The sequence below is a fragment of the Stigmatopora argus genome, chromosome 3 (genome assembly GCF_051989625.1).
Source record: "Stigmatopora argus isolate UIUO_Sarg chromosome 3, RoL_Sarg_1.0, whole genome shotgun sequence".
Classification (NCBI taxonomy): Eukaryota; Metazoa; Chordata; class Actinopteri; order Syngnathiformes; family Syngnathidae; genus Stigmatopora; species Stigmatopora argus.
This window is the reverse complement of record NC_135389.1, coordinates 15170627-15187417: the sequence shown is the minus strand read 5'-3', so window position 1 is coordinate 15187417 and position 16791 is coordinate 15170627. Positions and strand designations below refer to the sequence as shown.

The window sequence follows — 16791 nt, the reverse complement described above, 5'->3', positions numbered from 1 at the left end:
CCAGTCAAACTGAATTGGACGTCTAGCACCCTATGTGGCACGGAGATGAACGTTCACAGCCAGTCATCTACATTTAAATAAATGATCAATGACCAGTGGGAGGCAGTGTTTCCAGACAAAAACCTGAAATCAAGCAGATGCAAGTAACCACGAGTTTTTTTTAAGTGCGAGCATAGCATACACAACATTTTATGTAATAAGAAAATTATCCTGTTACCTCGACGGTGCTTCTTGCATACAAATTGAAAAATGTAAATCATTTTTTTTACCAACTAAACAAGAGCTTCCCAATTCAATATGGCCGACTCGCTGCCGCATAAGATTAGGTGGCTTGTGACTTCCTTATTTTTACTTCCGGAAAGCGCGGCTAAAAAAGCGAGGGCTATCAGTCGCTCTCGTCTGAGAAGGCTCGCTTGTGAAACGGTGAGGTGAGCATTGTGCACGCGGTCAACGTGACGATTTAAAGCCAGGTAAGCCATTGGCGAACAGGTTTTTAAAATGACGTTTTTGGTTCTCTCCGTTTTCACGTGACTTAATCTTGTCGTTTGCTACTTGCTACCGTGTGCTGTAATTACGTCATTTCAATTTACAAACTACTTTAAAAAGTTTTGGCGAGTTCACCAACTCGTGAAGGCCTTAAACCGATTAACATTTACTATAAGCAAAGAATCACCAATGCATAATCAGTTCATTCAAAATTTCAATAGGTGACAGTTTTGTCGTCTATTCCTGGTAAGCGGTACCATTAACTTTCATTTAAATAAAATACATGTCAAATCACTGCATATGCTAAACATGGATGGAACAGCTCCACACAGTTTAATTTACTTTAATGGCTTTGGCTAATGCCTGGATTCACACTTTAGCATCATTAAAGATGATTCTTATATCTCACTTTGGACAAATTAAGTACTGAATTGCGTATGAATTTCTCAAATGAGGGAATGTACTCACGATAAATTGCTTTGCAAAGTGAAATGATGCATCTCCTGTCAGGATTCCCTAATGTCATGGAACAAATAGTGACTGAATGTGTTATTTCCTCCCGCAGATGTGCTTGCCTCCCTCATGGATGGGCTAAACTGGCTGGAGTATTCTCTGCAACAGTCACTGCGCCTGGCATTTGAGGTTCTTCAGAGGTCTTCCAGGAGGGTGAACTGGAGTGAGAAGCCTCGAAAGATCGCTCCTCTGGTGGCTGATGGCCCGGTAGTGTACGCCGCAGTGACCCCCGTTGACATTCTTTTGAGAAATCACGCCAAGCAATGGAGTGTTTCCATGATTTATTTACCCATGATACTCATTGTGAAACTCTAAACCTGTGATTTAATGAAATGCATGTTTTTTTTGTTTTGTTTTTCCTCAGGAAGCAACGGCGGCACTGCAGGATGCCTTTTCCTCAATTAGGGACTTTATGATAGAGACAAACAAGCATTGCAAAGTCAGTAACCTGCAACTCTCCACTTAGGGTTCATCCAATTGACATTTGTGTTTTGGTGTGGCAGAATTACTACGACTCGGCGGGATGCACAGAAGGTAGCGTCATTGAGCAAAGACACGGGGAACGCTTCCACAAAAAAATTCACTCAACCAGCAAGTCACCTAAACGCCAGCATCAGGGGCAAGTGAGTGCAAAAACAGTTGAAACCAAGGTATCCTATTTAACTTTGTTTCTACCGTGGTCTGCAGCCTTCCAATAATGTTCCACCCGATAATGTTCCACCCGATGACTTTTATGTAGTGCTGGCTCCCGGATCATATACCATCACCGCCAGCCAGCTCGGACTTGAGCAGCAAACCAAAATGATCAACCTCGAACCTGGCGATACGGTCAACATCACATTTAACTTCAAAATTTGACCTGTGTGAACGTGTGTAACTACATCTGCCTCAACATTTTTTTAGCACAAACCATGTCTATTTTTATATACAGCTTGTTTTTATCCATCACAATAAAAATTGTATTTTGAAAGAAAAAAGTTAGTTTTTGTCGGATGTTCTTCAGTAATTGAATACATTCCACAGTTGTTATTTTCTTTTTTAGAGGCAGGAATCAGGGCTTAATTGTGATGAAGAATTAGGGAGTGGACAGTGCAGAGAGCTGTGACTGGGCAAAAAAAGCAGGAAGTGAGAGGAACGGATCATCTGGGGAAAACCCACGCAAGCACAGAGAGAAAATGCAAACTCCACACAGTGAAGACTGCCCTGGGATCGAACCCACAACAACAAGCAAACAAGTGACAGCCATAATTAGTCGTGAAAAGAGGAAGACACTATATCTGAAAATGGTTAGTGGGCTCAATAGCTGGAACAAGAACTGTTATTGGACAAAGAATCAGGAAGCGAGCTTTGACATGCAAGAGATTATTTTTATTTTCGCCAGAAACTTAAAACGTAATGAATTCTGTTCAAGGCGGCAGTTCAATTACAGTAGTTTGGACCATTCATCAACATAATTGCTTATCCTCACAAGGGCACTGGACTAAAGCTTCACATATCCCGCCACAAAAACTCAAAAAAATAATATAAAAACAAAAATGTTCAATGTTTGTCCCCCGTAGTGCCATTGGGTTCTCACAATGTCCGTGAGACTTCATTACCCACAATGCCCTTGTGTTTTCCCATATGGCATTGTTTTCAACATGGACGCTCAACGAGCAACCTGCACGTCGCCGACGACGACCGAGTCGGTCGACATTTGCGCGTTCAGACTACAGAAGGTGGTTAAAGCGCTTCCACGTGTGTCCGAGCAACGGCATGTGATTTTCGACACCATAAAAACATTGTAGAGAGAGAGAAAATATGACGAGAGACGCGGAATGGCGCCCAACAGGTGCCCGAGAACGTGAATTAGCCTATTATTCCCACCATCTGTGTTATACCAGGGGCAGAAACGCATAACACTGTATCTTACTCTGTATAGTACGTTTACGAGGACGCCATTTTAGATGTGGCAGACTGAGGCACCGCCCCAGTTCAATGCTTAAGAGATCATACTAATAATAAACTCGGGTTTGAAAGAAGAAACATTACTGCTGGCTGTTGTTTTTCTATATGAATTTCAAAATGCGCAACCTTCTTTGTTATGTTGAATATTTTAAATGTACAAAGTATATAATAAGCACAACTACACTGGAAATAACTAACATTTTTAAAAAATGTTTTAGGACGCACATTACTGAAAGAAACACTTAAAAACAAGAAAAATACACTGAACACTGGTACAACAACCACTCAACAGATATACACAAAGAACAAACAACTCAGCGCTGTGTCTTTATGTTTATGACGTTAAAAGAATGCATTTTCTTTAAACAATCGGGTAGATCTGCCCCATCCAAAAAGGCAGACGCCGTGGCGTATCAGAGCAACATCTCAACTCGCTCAATGAGACGTTTGTGCATCTATGAAATAGACAGTCTTCTCGGCCAATGAAAGAGGGCCCTACAGGCGCCGGCCAATGGAAAAATTGGTAAACATTTAGAAGGCGGTACATCGTCGGGAGGGTCATATCATCATTCACGTTCCCGGTGTCGAGTGTTTCCTGCACTGGTGCATGGTGGTCGAACAGGAGGAATTGTTGGAAAATTTTCCCGAGGTTCGTATATAAATTGTTTTTACCCAGTATGCAGTATTCCAACAGCCGTCACCCCGTCAGAGGGTGTGGCTGACCGCTGTCAGGGCTAATAAAACGGACGTGGCATTTCGTTTTAAGCGTCGCCGATCATGTTGAAAAGTCGTCGGCGGTCGAAAAATGCTTATGTTTTCATTAATGAGACCATCTTTTCTAGTTAACACGAGTACGCGGCGGAAGCTCTGTGGCTAGCTATCGCTAGCTCCTCTCGTAGTACTTCAACTATCCCGATTGAGCTAAGAACGCATAATAAACACTTTCAGTGAGCTACCTCTTGACAATATTAATGGTAGCGGGGACGTCTTCCTTCAAGTGACAGCGCTTCGATGCCACAGTTAGCTAGCAGGGATGCTAACTTGTCGGCGAAGCGTGGTATTGGCCTCCTTCAACAATGACAACTGTTGATTAAAAGCCTTCACATCATCATTTTAATGATGAAATTAAAGCCTTGGTCACCCCGTAAGTCCATATTCAAACGTATAGCTCAAGTAATGAGCTGAAACTGGGTCGTGAAGCTATCAAATGGACAGTGAATACATCAGGAAGTAGTACCACTTCAGCAGACTGCTTCCCGGTTTATTTATGTTTTTAATGTGAAGAGTCAAAATGTAACATTTACTAGCAGATTCCCATTTAGGAGCCCTGAGTTCCATCATGAAATCATTGATCTACGTTGTTTTAATGTCATTTCTGGTACTTGGAAGTGTATATCTTCATCAAATAAAGTGATCACTCGCAAATATAATTAGTCTGCTTATATTGTGGACTAGGTAAACATGATAAAAATATACTTTTAAACTTTCACGCTATTGCACATTGATAAATTGAGTTTTTGAGGCATTTGTAAGTATGCAGTTCCTTCAAATTGTACACTGATGAAATTATTCATATCTTGAAAATCCAAGTTCTGTGTGTCTTTTGAAATATAAGTCATAATGGTGTTGTTGCCATTCTGAAAAAAAACGTATTTGATTATACAGTGGTACCTCGACATACGATCTTAATCCGTTCCGGGACTGAGATCGTATGACGAGATTCTCGTAACTCGAGCGGACGTTTCCCATTGAAATGAATGGGAAACACATTAATTCGTTCGAACTCTCTGAAAAAACACCAAAAACAGGATATTGGATTGGAAAAGAAATGCAAAAAAGCTTGGTCGCATCACAAAATTTTGATCGCATGACGGGCGAATTATTTGATCGAAATTTCCGTCGTAAGACGAGAATTTTGTATGACGAGCGGTCGTGTGACGAGGTACCACTGTATTTCTTTTAGAAACATTGTCAGCAAAAAAAATCCACTCTTGCGATTAAACAATTGACAAACACTAAACAATTGAAGAACTTAATTTCACAATCAGCCCCCTATCACAGAAAAATAATCTATAAACATGGAGAATTTGTAGACATAATGAGCCAAGAAATTATGTTTATGTCATATTGCCCAGCAACCTTTTCATCATTGATGTGTCAAATGTCTTTGTTTGTTCAATGGGATATTTTATCATAACAAAAACTTATCAACACTGTTGATTTGACCAATCTTTATCTCTTCATTACGTGAATCATGGATTGTCGTGTGCTTGCAGCGGCTGAAGCATGCTCTTGGCGCAGCTCAACCGGGACTCCCAGGGAATGACGGAGTTTCACGACGCTGACGGGCAGCCAGTGACGCTTTGCCTGACTGAGGCTGTGACTGTGGCGGGTGAGCTCAATGGAAAAGGCATTCATTTTGTGAAGCCACGCACCAGTAGTAATGCTGGTTAGCGATTCGGGGGAGAGGTTACTCGTCAAATTTGAGTTATGATTAAAATCTGTTCCAAAAAGTTTTTCTTTCGAGCAGCTCAAGTTATGTCTCCAAAAATTCCTATTGATGAGCCAAATTCCACTCCATAACTGTAGTCAGGACTTGCAATTCACTTTATTAACACAATTAAAACTTAACTTGAACTAAAACTTCTGTAACAATAACATTCATTAACTTCTGGCCAGTAGAGCATCAGAAAGACCGGCATATCTCTTACTAGTTATTTTGTAAAATCCCAAGTGTTAGACATTAGTAAAAACAAATGAATAACTAAATAAAAAATAAAAAAAAACAACTAGATTTTATTTTTGGATTTTAATTCACAGATCTTGTTATCCATACTTTAAATTAGTTTTTCAAAATTATAGTGGGAGAGCCCTCAATCAACCCTGAATCCAATCCACATTATGTCCCAACCCCATTCCGTATCAGTTCTTGTACAGAACAACCACACAATGACTACATAAAAAGGGGTTAGTGTGTGGTACTCCTGTTTAGATGCAACACAAGTGTTTCATTCATTCCAGCTACCATGACATCACATTATATAAATTAACATATTGAAACAAAGTTATTGAACAGACAGCACAAACCTCCACTGGGAAGAAACAAACAAATTATAAACTTTATTTACCGCATACCATTTCCATCTGGGTCTCCAATTTGTCATGCCTTCCCAGATGGCGATCAAATGGATACTATGGACACAGTGAGCCTTCAGGCCGTCACCCTGGTCGATGGCTCCACCGCCTACATCCAGCGGGATATCAAGCCGAACTTTTCCGACACGCAAATCATGGATGGACAGGTGATCCAGCTGGAAGACGGCTCCGCTGCCTACGTGCAGCATGTGTCTGTGCCCAAAGCAGGTGCCACCTTATTGTCATCCCCCAAGTTAACAGACCACAATGTGAGATTTACTCAGACTTGGCGTAATGTTGGATGCTTACTCTAGGTGGAGACAGTTTGCAGTTGGAAGATGGCCAAGCAGTTCAACTTGAAGATGGAACAACAGCCTACATACACACACCCAAAGGTATGGTGACCAACAAAGACTGATTGTCGAGATGGACGTCCAATCCATTTGGCATTTGCTGCTGACCGCCTAAACCTAGTTCAAATGTATCGGACGTCTATCGAGGTCAATGGTAATGAAGCAGTATGGTTCCGTTCACTGCATGGCGCTTTCGTCGTGATACAGAAACATACGAGCAAGGCGGCCTGCAGGAAGTGCAGCTGGAGGACGGCAGCACGGCGTACATCCAGCACACGGTGCACGTGCCGCAGCCCAACACCATTTTGGCCATCCAAGCTGATGGCACCCTCGCTGACTTGCAGGCTGAGGCCACCGCCATCGACCCCGAAACTATCAGCCTGCTGGAGCAGTACACTACCAAGGTGACCATAACCACAAACTTTTGTGCTTCTTAAGGGAATGAGCAGTTCCAGCTCTTCCAGTACCTCACTCATTTCTCCTCAGGTGGAGAATGTGGAGAACCCTTTGGTTCCCTTCAGTAGAGTTGAGGCGGATAATGGCGTGCATATGCGGGTATGGAAGACTATTATGCATATCCCAAGATCTTTTCCAAAGGGTCACCGTGTTTTTTGCCGACAGATTGTGCTACAGGGTCAGGAAAACAGAACGACGAGGGTGGCCAACGTTGGCGAAAAGTCATTCCGTTGTGAGCACGAGGACTGCGGGAAGTTGTACACCACTGCACACCATCTTAAGGTGAATATGTGTTATATGGTACCTGGACTTAAAAGTGGACCCATTGATGGTAGCCAAAAAGTTCAATTAAATTTACGAGTGAAGTTTCCTTTTTTAACACGAATCCTCATTATTGCTGGTGTCTGTTAACAAAGGTGCACGAGCGCTCGCACACGGGAGATAAGCCGTACATGTGTGACTATCCGGGATGTGGGAAGAAGTTTGCAACAGGTATTTATTCTCAAAACGGTTTTACTAAGGTGACATTATACCTTCATATAACAGTTCCCAAGCATTGTTTGACAACAAGTTTTTAACTGCAAATATTCAACAGATAATGAATTCCTATCATATGATGATTATTTTTAAATCAAGCCACGATGACAGTCGGTCAGTTTGTGGTGTAAATGTCATTTGCCTCATTTGCCCCACTCCATCTCCTGTTTTTTTTTTTCCTTAAGGATATGGATTGAAGAGCCACTCGCGCACGCACACTGGCGAAAAGCCCTATCGATGTCAGGAGCTAAACTGCTGCAAGTCCTTCAAAACCTCGGGTGACCTTCAGAAGCACACGCGTACGCACACAGGTATACAAGCACAACTGTGACCTTTGCCAAGACTAATATGCCTCTCAAATGTACAGTTTCTTTTACAAGTTTCCTTGAATGAATGACTACTATGTTGGAGCTCTGATGTGGTTTGTCCATCAATGCAATCACAGACTTACAGGAAAAGTTCAACAACTGAGTCCACACATTTAGAATACATTTATATATTTGTCGACTATTATAACCACATTTTTTTAAGCCTGCAATTGAGGATTATCTAGTGATTGTAGCTCCTCATGAATTTGCCCGTGTGCGGCGTACAAGTTTAGTGGTCTACTGTCCGATAAGAACAACTATCTCTGAATTTGTGGTCTTGCAGGGGAGAAACCGTTCAAGTGTCCGGTGGAGGGCTGTGGCCGCTCTTTTACCACCTCTAATATTCGCAAAGTACACATTCGGACGCACACGGGAGAGCGGCCGTACTACTGCTCTGAACCCAACTGCGGCCGCTCCTTTGCTAGCGCCACCAACTATAAGAACCACATGAGGATCCACACTGGTAATTTGATCTTGACTCCAGCTGACTGAGCTCCATCAAAATGGACTCCTTGGCACTAAGGTGGAACTGATACCTAGTTTTTCTTTTTTTCTGAAGGGGAGAAACCATACGTATGTACCGTGCCCGGGTGTGAGAAGCGCTTCACCGAGTATTCAAGCCTCTATAAACACCACGTTGTGCACACGCCGTGCAAGCCGTACAACTGCAATCACTGCGGCAAGACCTACAAGCAGATCTCTACGCTGGCGATGCACAAGCGCACTTCTCATAATGACACGGAGCCTATCGAAGAGGAACAAGAGGCCTACTTTGAACCACCCACTGGTGGGTAGACCATAGCGCTTCTCCCTGTGGGAAGTGTTTTCAGGAAATTTTCCAGGAACTCCATTTCAACATGTTCAAAAATGTCTCTTATCAAAATTTGGGCACCCTTTGCTAATTTTTACAACCTGGGATTTGCAAGTCTACATGAATTTCCATACTACGAGCTTAGATCATGACTGGCTTGACGTTTGGCAACCACTTGTCTATTTTCATTAATGATAAAAAATGTTAAACGTCATCTGGTTTCCAGACGCCATCGATGACCCCAATGTGACCTACTCGACGGTGCCCAAGGAGGAAGATGACTCTGGCTCCGAGCATGTTGCTGTGGAAACTGCCGACGCTGTCACTCAACAGCACGTCGCCTTGGTGACGCAGGCAGATGGGACGCAACAGCAGGTATAAAAAGCAGCTAATGGGACACTGGCTAAGAGTCTTTTTTTTCATGACCTGACTCATGAAACCATTTTGGAGCAATGTGTAAAAAAAATATTTTATTTCCTCTGGAATTATTCAAATGAGCTCCTCCAGTGAGTCAGTTTCACCTGAGGAGTCCAAGGTTTTCACATTCTTATCCTAGGGGAATTTATGTTGGCTGATCATTTCTTCCTGCATGTTGTTGCATCTGTGAGACATTTTTCTTCTGTCCCTACAAAGGTTAGCATCTCTGAAGCTGACCTACAAGCCATGGGTGGTACCATCACAATGGTTACTCACGAAGGAACTACCATTACCATCCCAACTCATGAACTGGCCACTCAAGGGGCTCAGGTACAAAAAAAGTACCCTACAGTATTGTGTTGAAAAGCTACTACCTAATTGGTCCATATCTCTGTATTACTTTGCTCAATACACGCACACGCAGTCAAGATTAAAATTACTGAGCTGAAAATATAAATTTTGAGTACAGTTTAAACATTTTCATAAATAATTGCTTGGTCTATTATTGCAATTATTACTGAATATAATTTTTAAAAAAATACAGTCTAATAATGACCTCAAAGCTTGCCCACCACTGAAATGTCTAGACTAGTGTATATTTGTCTCCTTCAGGTGGCCATCATGACCCCCGGCATGACTTCCTTTGAAACTGTGGAGGAGGCCAGTTACAGCCAGGAGCAGGAAGAAATTCACCCCGTTACCTTGCTAGCCACCTCCAACGGCACTCACATTGCTGTGCAGGTCAGTATATTGTGAACATGGTAATCAATTGCTTCTTCTGGAAGTTGATTTAAAATGATAGAACGGGGGAAATGTAGATTTGGACTAACAAGGGATTTATTTTCAATATCCATGCTGTAATTAATTTGGAAAAGAGCTCTTCATATGTTTCACAGGATGTATAAGACGTAATAACAGCTCTAATATAACTAGATGGAAACTAAAAGTAATGTTTGTCAGCACAGGCTTCAAAATAACCTGAAATTCTTCAATGACATCAAATGGGGCAAGTTTGTTTCTCAGTCTTTTGTTTATCATGGAAAACCCCCGGTTTCTACTAACACGTGTTCATTATCATTTTAATTACAACGGAACCACGGGTATGGACTCAGTCAATTGGATTCAAGCAATATTTAATGAAAAAAAAATACAACCAACCAAAATAAGTGATTTTTTTCAGAAACATGAAAGGTGATGTTAGTGGCTATTTTTTCCCCACTCATGCAAGCTCTATTTTTTTTATATGCACAGCTTAGTGATCAGCCATCATTGGAAGAAGCTATCCGAATAGCCTCAAGAATCCAGCAAGGAGAATCGCCTGGACTGGAAGATTGAAATCAGTGTGAGAGTGAGAATTAAGTTGGACTAAAAAAAAAGGAAAGAAAATGATGCAACAGCAAGCTCGCAAGTCTTCCTTCAAAGTCTGTTTGTTTCCCTCCTATCGCCATGCAAATGAACATTGTTTTAAGTGTACATAGAATTTTGATAACTGGACTATTTTGTCTCTCAACCAAACAGAAAATGGGGAGATGTGTTTGAGGGTGCTTTCTAATGATCGATCATGCACATTGCAGGGTACATCTAATGCTATTTCTAATAAAAAAAATATAATTAAAAGCATCAAGTGTGATTTACTCATTAATAAGTATTATTGGCACATTTTCACAGAAGATCAACTGTAATTTAAGCACTGATCCTGAACTTGTGGACTGAGTGATTTAAAAAAAAATTACAAGGTGTTTTCTGTTCAAGTACTATTAAAAATGATCATCGGCGCTCTTGGACATTACTGTTATTCATTGCACAAACAATTGAGTAAAATTTTAAACACATTGATCAGTACAAATCTAATATTGTAAATGGGTTGATACTATGTACTACAGTAATGACATACTAATAGACTAGATACCGTTCAGTTGCTTGACAAACTACCTTTTCAAGAAGTGGGTCAAGTTACATAAACGCACACAAGAATTTACAAAAATAAGCAAGATGGCTGTTTAAATTTTCTCTTTCAAGAATGCACTTAGTTTAAAAGAGCAATATGACGTAATGTTCCAATACTTTTAAGTGGAAGGCTCCATTTTTTTAAGAGTTGGCAGGCGCGCTCTGATTGGCTGCCCAGTACCACATGACTAACGGTCGCGGGAAGTACGTTAACGCTGAATCGCGCATGACATAAATTGGTCTTAAAAATATATATTTTCCTCTTTATTTTTTGAAATTGTTGTGGCGTTGTGATTTGTTTATGCCAGGGAGCGAGGAAAGTTAGCAGATTAGCAGAAGGGTGATTACCCGACGCAGGCGGGTAGGTTATTTTCCCCCTTTTTGGTGCGTTTTCGTCGCATTCGGTCGATGGCGACTTCAACGTGGTGGGCTGGAGTTTAAAGAAAAACAACAGCCTTTTCGGGGCTTGCGCAACCCTCTTCGGTGACTGAAATACTTTCGTCAAGGTAGTTTAAGACGCAACTTTTCTGTATTTTTGTGGGAATAGTGAGCGTGCTTATTTTTCGACATCAAGTGTTTAGCGAGGGGGGAAAAAAACTTGGCCAACATGTCGACCTTCGATAGATTACTGCTCGACTGCCTCTCACCCAAAGCCCGACCTGTCCGCCAGAAACTTGATTTTACGGCGAGCGATGGCGAGGACGAGACGATTGAGGACGTCAACGAGTCGGGCTTTAACGAACTGGACTCCCCGACAGCCATGCGAACAAGCTCGTTAGGCGGTGGAGATGCTTGTGGAAGCCCCGAACCGAACCAATGTTTCGGGGACGAGTTGTGGGCGGAAGAGGGTTTTGGCTCCCCGTCCCACTTGATGTCCCCACGTTCGGAGCTCTTGGCAGTCTGCACGCCGTCGGTGAAGAAGGCCCAGTGTTTGTACTCCGGTACACCGGTCCACTCGTGCAACCGAGCCCGAAAGGATGGCTCCGGCTCGCCGATCCGCTCATGCCCCGACACACCTCCGCACAAAACTCTGCGAAAACTACGACTTTTTGACACGCCGCACACGCCTAAGGTGGGTAAAAATGCTTCTATAAGGGGGTTAACATGAATGAAAGTAAATGGACATTTTGTTGTGGACCGAAGGCGAATTTTAAACGTCAACAATTTTGCTGAGTCAGTTGGCAACCCAGTGACCCAGTTAAAGTGGTTGCTGTTGCATAACATACTCATGAACTGCAGCTGCACTGTAACACTTTATTTCTATTTGAATCTCACAACTTTTGCAAAAAAACGTTTGTTTATATAACATTCGTACAGTTTCAGCTCACATAAAAGTTAATTAAAACATTTTGACATCATTTTTAAAAATGTATTCACGTTATGTAATGCTATTTTTAACCCTTTGCAGAACAGGCGAATATGTTTGGTGATTAGAAAATAAGACACAATGACGTGGCTTGCTTTTAGCAGGGCTGTAAATTACTATGTAATGTCAAAATGCAACAGCAAATTGTTGTTGCAGTTATATGAACTTTAATTTACTATAACAAAAAACAGTGTAGGCACTGGGAACATATGAGGTACTAATCTTTTATTTTTATGAGTAACTAACAACACCTTAAAAATCACCTCTCAGGTGATTATAGGGGCAATTATTACCCCCGTACTGACTTGACCACATAATGTCATATCATCAAAGTATATATAAAATCACTATCTTGAACTGATGTTTTTTCTACAATAAGTGCCAGAATATTTAGGCGAGAATGGACTTTTTGTCGTTGTTTTTCTAGCATGTAGCTAGGTTTGCCAATTTTTATTGTATTTATCCATTTATTTTTTTTGCTTGAGGTGGCTATGAAAGGTTTTATATTTGTGTTCCAGAGCCTTCTGTCTCGTGTGAGAGATTCCAGCTTTAGGGGCCCATTATTCAATTCAGCGGAGCCCATGGTGACTGCTCCAAGACCTCTCACAGACAGTGGCAAGAGGCGTCATACTGCCGCAGTCAACATCAACCCCTTTACCCCCGATTCCCTGCTCATCCAGTCGGCCACACAGCAAAGCAACAACAGAAAGCGGCCACACCGGAATGTGTATGTTACAGTTCTCTTTAGTCCTCAATTCTCCAAAAGAGGGTCAAACCTAACTGTTTGGTAATCACATTTGCCATTTTCTAGAAACAAAATGAATCATAGGCAAAATAGATTTAAATATTGTAAATTTACTCATCAAAACATTTGTCTTGTTGCCTAATCACAACGTGCAATGGGTAATGTGATAGACATGCTTTTAGAAATTGGCATAGCCGTTGCAGTATCATCAATCAACATTAGTGTTATTGGAGGTCATAACAAAACTTTATTTTTCATAGTATTGGTCCAAAATCAATAAGAAGTGACAAGAAAGAACCAATAGCCTGCATGAAGTGACTTGTAAATGTCCCAAAATAAACAGGATGTCTCGTGGAAACACCAAAATTAAAAGGACTTAACTAAATAACCAGTAAATCCCTCAAAATTAATACGAAGGGACTCCAAACAATAGGGAGTGGTGTTTTAAAGCCCTAAAATCAACAGAATGGGCTTCATACATACCCCAAATTCAACAGTAAGTGGCCTGGAATTCACCCAAAATGAATGCCCTCGAATGAACAGAAAGTCATCCAAATCAACAGTAAGTGACATTCAAATTTCGCCAAATTAACAGAGTGGCCTTAGGTTAATAGAAAAGGGCCTTTAAATTAAAAAAAAGAGTCAAAATTTCAATATTGCCTAATAATAAAACAAATTGTGATTGTTCACTGTAATTTATTTGAATGTAAAAATCTCATAATTGCACGGTGCGTTACTCACCTCCGACCTTTGCCTGGGAACTTCGACCTCGTGCTTGCTCGTCAACTCTCCTGTGTGCTTGTGAACGCCCCCTCTGCCAACACGTGTACTCTGCTGCTGTGTCTGACCAACTGACACACTTCTCTCTTTCCCTAGATAATACTCAATTTATTTTTTTTAAATTATAGATTTACAAAAGAATTCAACTATTGCGTAAAGGCCCCAACTAAAAACCCACTCATTCTATTTTGTAAAAACATTCTTCCTTCTGTTCTCCACACAGTTCTAATGGCGAAGACATGGATTATAGCAACGGAGAGGATGAAGAGGAAATCTTGCCACCTTCCAAGGTAACTATATTTTTTATTTTTATTTTTTTTAAACAATATTGCCACACAATTACTGAGTTAAATGTGTGCTCCACTTCACCAGAGGATCACCATGATGGAGAGCAGCATGATGTCCCGCTACGTGTCTGAGTTCCTAGAGCTTGAAAAGATTGGCTGTGGCCAGTTTGGTGCCGTGTACAAGTGCGTCAAGCGATTGGACGGCTGTCTCTATGCAATCAAGCGCTCCAAGAAGCCTTTGGCCGGATCGGTGGATGAGTGAGTATTGCTTATATTTCACCATAAAATGGCAATTGTTTTGGAATGATTTAATTGTGTCACTTTTTTCTTTGTACAGGCAAAACGCTCTCCGCGAGGTGTACGCTCACGCTGTGCTCGGTCAGCATCGGCACGTGGTGCGGTACTACTCGGCATGGGCGGAGGAAGGCCACATGCTGATCCAGAACGAGTACTGCAACGGCGGCACGCTGTCAGACGTGATGGCTGACAACGCCCGCTGCTGCGCCCGCTTTTCGGAGCTGGAGCTCAAGGACCTGCTTCTACAGGTGGCCCGTGGACTTAAGTACATCCACTCCATGGCATTGGTGCATATGGACATCAAGCCCAGTAAGTTTAATTCAGTAATTTTAGAGTGAAACAGACGGGAATTTGTTTAATTCTAACGCTTCGTTTTATTCAAGGCAACATCTTCATATCCCGCCAATCAGTCAGCAGCTGCGATGAAGGCGATGATGAGGATCTCCTTAACACAAGTGTGGTCTTCAAAATAGGTTTGATTTTTTTTTTCCCCAATAATATTTTTCATTAAACATTTATTTTTGAAGGCCACAAACATTTTTTTTTCAACTTGATTTGACTGGTTATAAAAGCACATGACAAAACAAAATAGCCAAATGATCAACTGGTCAAATAACAATTTTTAACTTTGTTCGTTCGATTGTAAAATTAGCTACATATAGTGTCTCAAGACAACCACTGCACAAATAACCATATATATATATATATGATTTTATAAGGATCCTTCCTTTAAATTGTATTTAATTTTTGCAGGTGATCTTGGCCATGTGACGCAAGCCAACAATCATCAAGTAGAGGAAGGTGATAGCAGATATTTGGCCAATGAAGTCCTTCAGGAGGTTAGTCCTGAAAACTGGAAAAACCTGTTGTTTGTCTTCTTTCGGAAAATTTCACTGACTTCTTCTGGTCGTCCCGACAGGACTGCAGCAACCTCGTCAAGGCCGACATCTTCGCACTCGCCCTGACAGTGGTCAGCGCGGCCGGAGCGGCGCCTCTGCCCAGTAATGGCGACGCTTGGCACGAGATCCGGCAGGGAAAACTGCCCTCCATACCTCAAGGACTCTCCCCAGAGTTTCTCAGCCTGCTCACGGTGTGTATTGCAATGATGCCTTAAGAACTGCAAAAAACACATCCCACAGAGAGAATAGTGACGGAGAATTATTGAATGGGAACGTTTTGAAACTGGTGCTGTTCTGTTGTTAATTTGTCTTGGTGTTGTTTTTCAGCGGATGATCCACCCTGACGCGACCCAGCGCCCTTCTGCCACCGACCTTATCCGCCATCCGGTGCTGCTGACGTCGGCCAAGACGAGCGCTGATCAACTGCGGGTAGAAAACAACGCTCTCAAATGCAAGAATGCCCTGTTAGAAAGGTGCTTACTAGCGATGTCCCGATCACATATTTTTGCACGTGATTCCGATTCACCTGAGTTTAAGGTTCTTAATCCATAACCCCACAAATGTATTATAGCAGGGGTCGGGAACCTTTTTGACAAAGAGAGCCATAAACAATTCCTATTTTCAAATATTCCTTGACAGCATACTCAGAATTTAAAAGTAAAATACATGAAAATATGTGCATTTTTTTTTACTCATTTCACAACTTTTAAAGTTAAAAAAAAAGCCTCTAAATTATTTTAATAACATTTTTATGCTGTTGCTAATCAATGAGTATGCATACAGAAGAGTCTGATGAAGAAAAATTGTGAGAAGAGGTTTGGAAAATGAATGATTGAATATTTTGTTTTATGATAATGAATTTATATGAACATAATCCAATGTTAAAACCTTATAGTCTTGTTAACAGGCGTCATAGTTTGGAACAAACAGTTTCCAACCATTCTTTTTTGTTTGCTTGTGGTCAGGGAGCTGCAGAAGGCTCAGCTGGCCAGAGCCTCCATCGGGGAGATGGGAAACCGAAGCAGCAACTCCCGGCTTATTGGGAAGATGATGAGTCGCTCTGTCAGCCTCAACATTTTCTGAACTCTTTCGTGTACATATGTTTGAACTAAGTTTATGTTCGTTCACCCGTTGCCATGTTGAGCTTGTACAAAGTTATTTAAATAAATGGTTCTATCTTCTTTTTGTTACCATATCCAGTGGTCGTTTTCGTCTGTTGATGGGTGACATTAAAGCAACTGTCGGCTGAATTCGCATAAGTAGAACAATGCTGCGAGAGCTAAAGTCCTTGTGAAAAAGCAACATTTTCACTTTTTAGGCTGACTGCAACATTTTTGTCATCAAGGACACTAAAGAAGTTTGTGGTCAACAGTTTTTTTACGCTCTGCTGAGGCAGTTCAATTTGACTGGTTAGCTATGCAAAACCTTTATGCCTTTGATTTACACA

The 16791-nt window shown here is 41.5% G+C and overlaps 3 protein-coding genes across 5 annotated transcripts; all 3 read left to right on the top strand.

Annotated features, from left to right (window-relative positions):
- The first annotated feature begins 301 nt into the window (after positions 1 to 301).
- On the top strand, positions 302 to 1980 carry akip1 (A kinase (PRKA) interacting protein 1). Of its 2 annotated transcripts, none has more exons than XM_077596818.1 (5): positions 302 to 470; positions 1052 to 1206; positions 1364 to 1438; positions 1503 to 1622; positions 1687 to 1980. In XM_077596818.1, the coding sequence occupies exons 2-5, from the start codon at positions 1069 to 1071 to the stop codon at positions 1855 to 1857; spliced, it is 504 nt and encodes a 167-aa protein (XP_077452944.1). In that variant the 5' UTR covers positions 302 to 470; positions 1052 to 1068; the 3' UTR covers positions 1858 to 1980. The 2 variants fall into 2 exon arrangements, with proteins under 2 accessions (XP_077452944.1, XP_077452945.1); XM_077596819.1 differs by having other exon boundaries at positions 1503 to 1649; positions 1739 to 1980.
- A 1469-nt stretch (positions 1981 to 3449) lies between these two features.
- On the top strand, positions 3450 to 10643 carry znf143b (zinc finger protein 143b). 2 transcript variants are annotated; one of them, XM_077597044.1, is made up of 15 exons: positions 3450 to 3595; positions 5223 to 5338; positions 6121 to 6309; positions 6396 to 6476; positions 6642 to 6838; positions 6921 to 6989; positions 7056 to 7172; positions 7307 to 7382; positions 7613 to 7738; positions 8079 to 8258; positions 8355 to 8582; positions 8833 to 8981; positions 9240 to 9353; positions 9636 to 9764; positions 10275 to 10643. In XM_077597044.1, the coding sequence occupies exons 2-15, from the start codon at positions 5233 to 5235 to the stop codon at positions 10356 to 10358; spliced, it is 1845 nt and encodes a 614-aa protein (XP_077453170.1). In that variant the 5' UTR covers positions 3450 to 3595; positions 5223 to 5232; the 3' UTR covers positions 10359 to 10643. The 2 variants fall into 2 exon arrangements, with proteins under 2 accessions (XP_077453170.1, XP_077453172.1); XM_077597046.1 differs by lacking the exon at positions 3450 to 3595 and adding an exon at positions 3631 to 4090.
- A 497-nt stretch (positions 10644 to 11140) lies between these two features.
- On the top strand, positions 11141 to 16539 carry wee1 (WEE1 G2 checkpoint kinase). Its single transcript, XM_077596229.1, has 10 exons — positions 11141 to 12042; positions 12855 to 13063; positions 14085 to 14151; positions 14234 to 14406; positions 14486 to 14754; positions 14829 to 14918; positions 15199 to 15284; positions 15365 to 15535; positions 15672 to 15817; positions 16310 to 16539. The coding sequence occupies exons 1-10, from the start codon at positions 11578 to 11580 to the stop codon at positions 16425 to 16427; spliced, it is 1794 nt and encodes a 597-aa protein (XP_077452355.1). The 5' UTR covers positions 11141 to 11577; the 3' UTR covers positions 16428 to 16539.
- Positions 16540 to 16791: the final 252 nt, after the last annotated feature.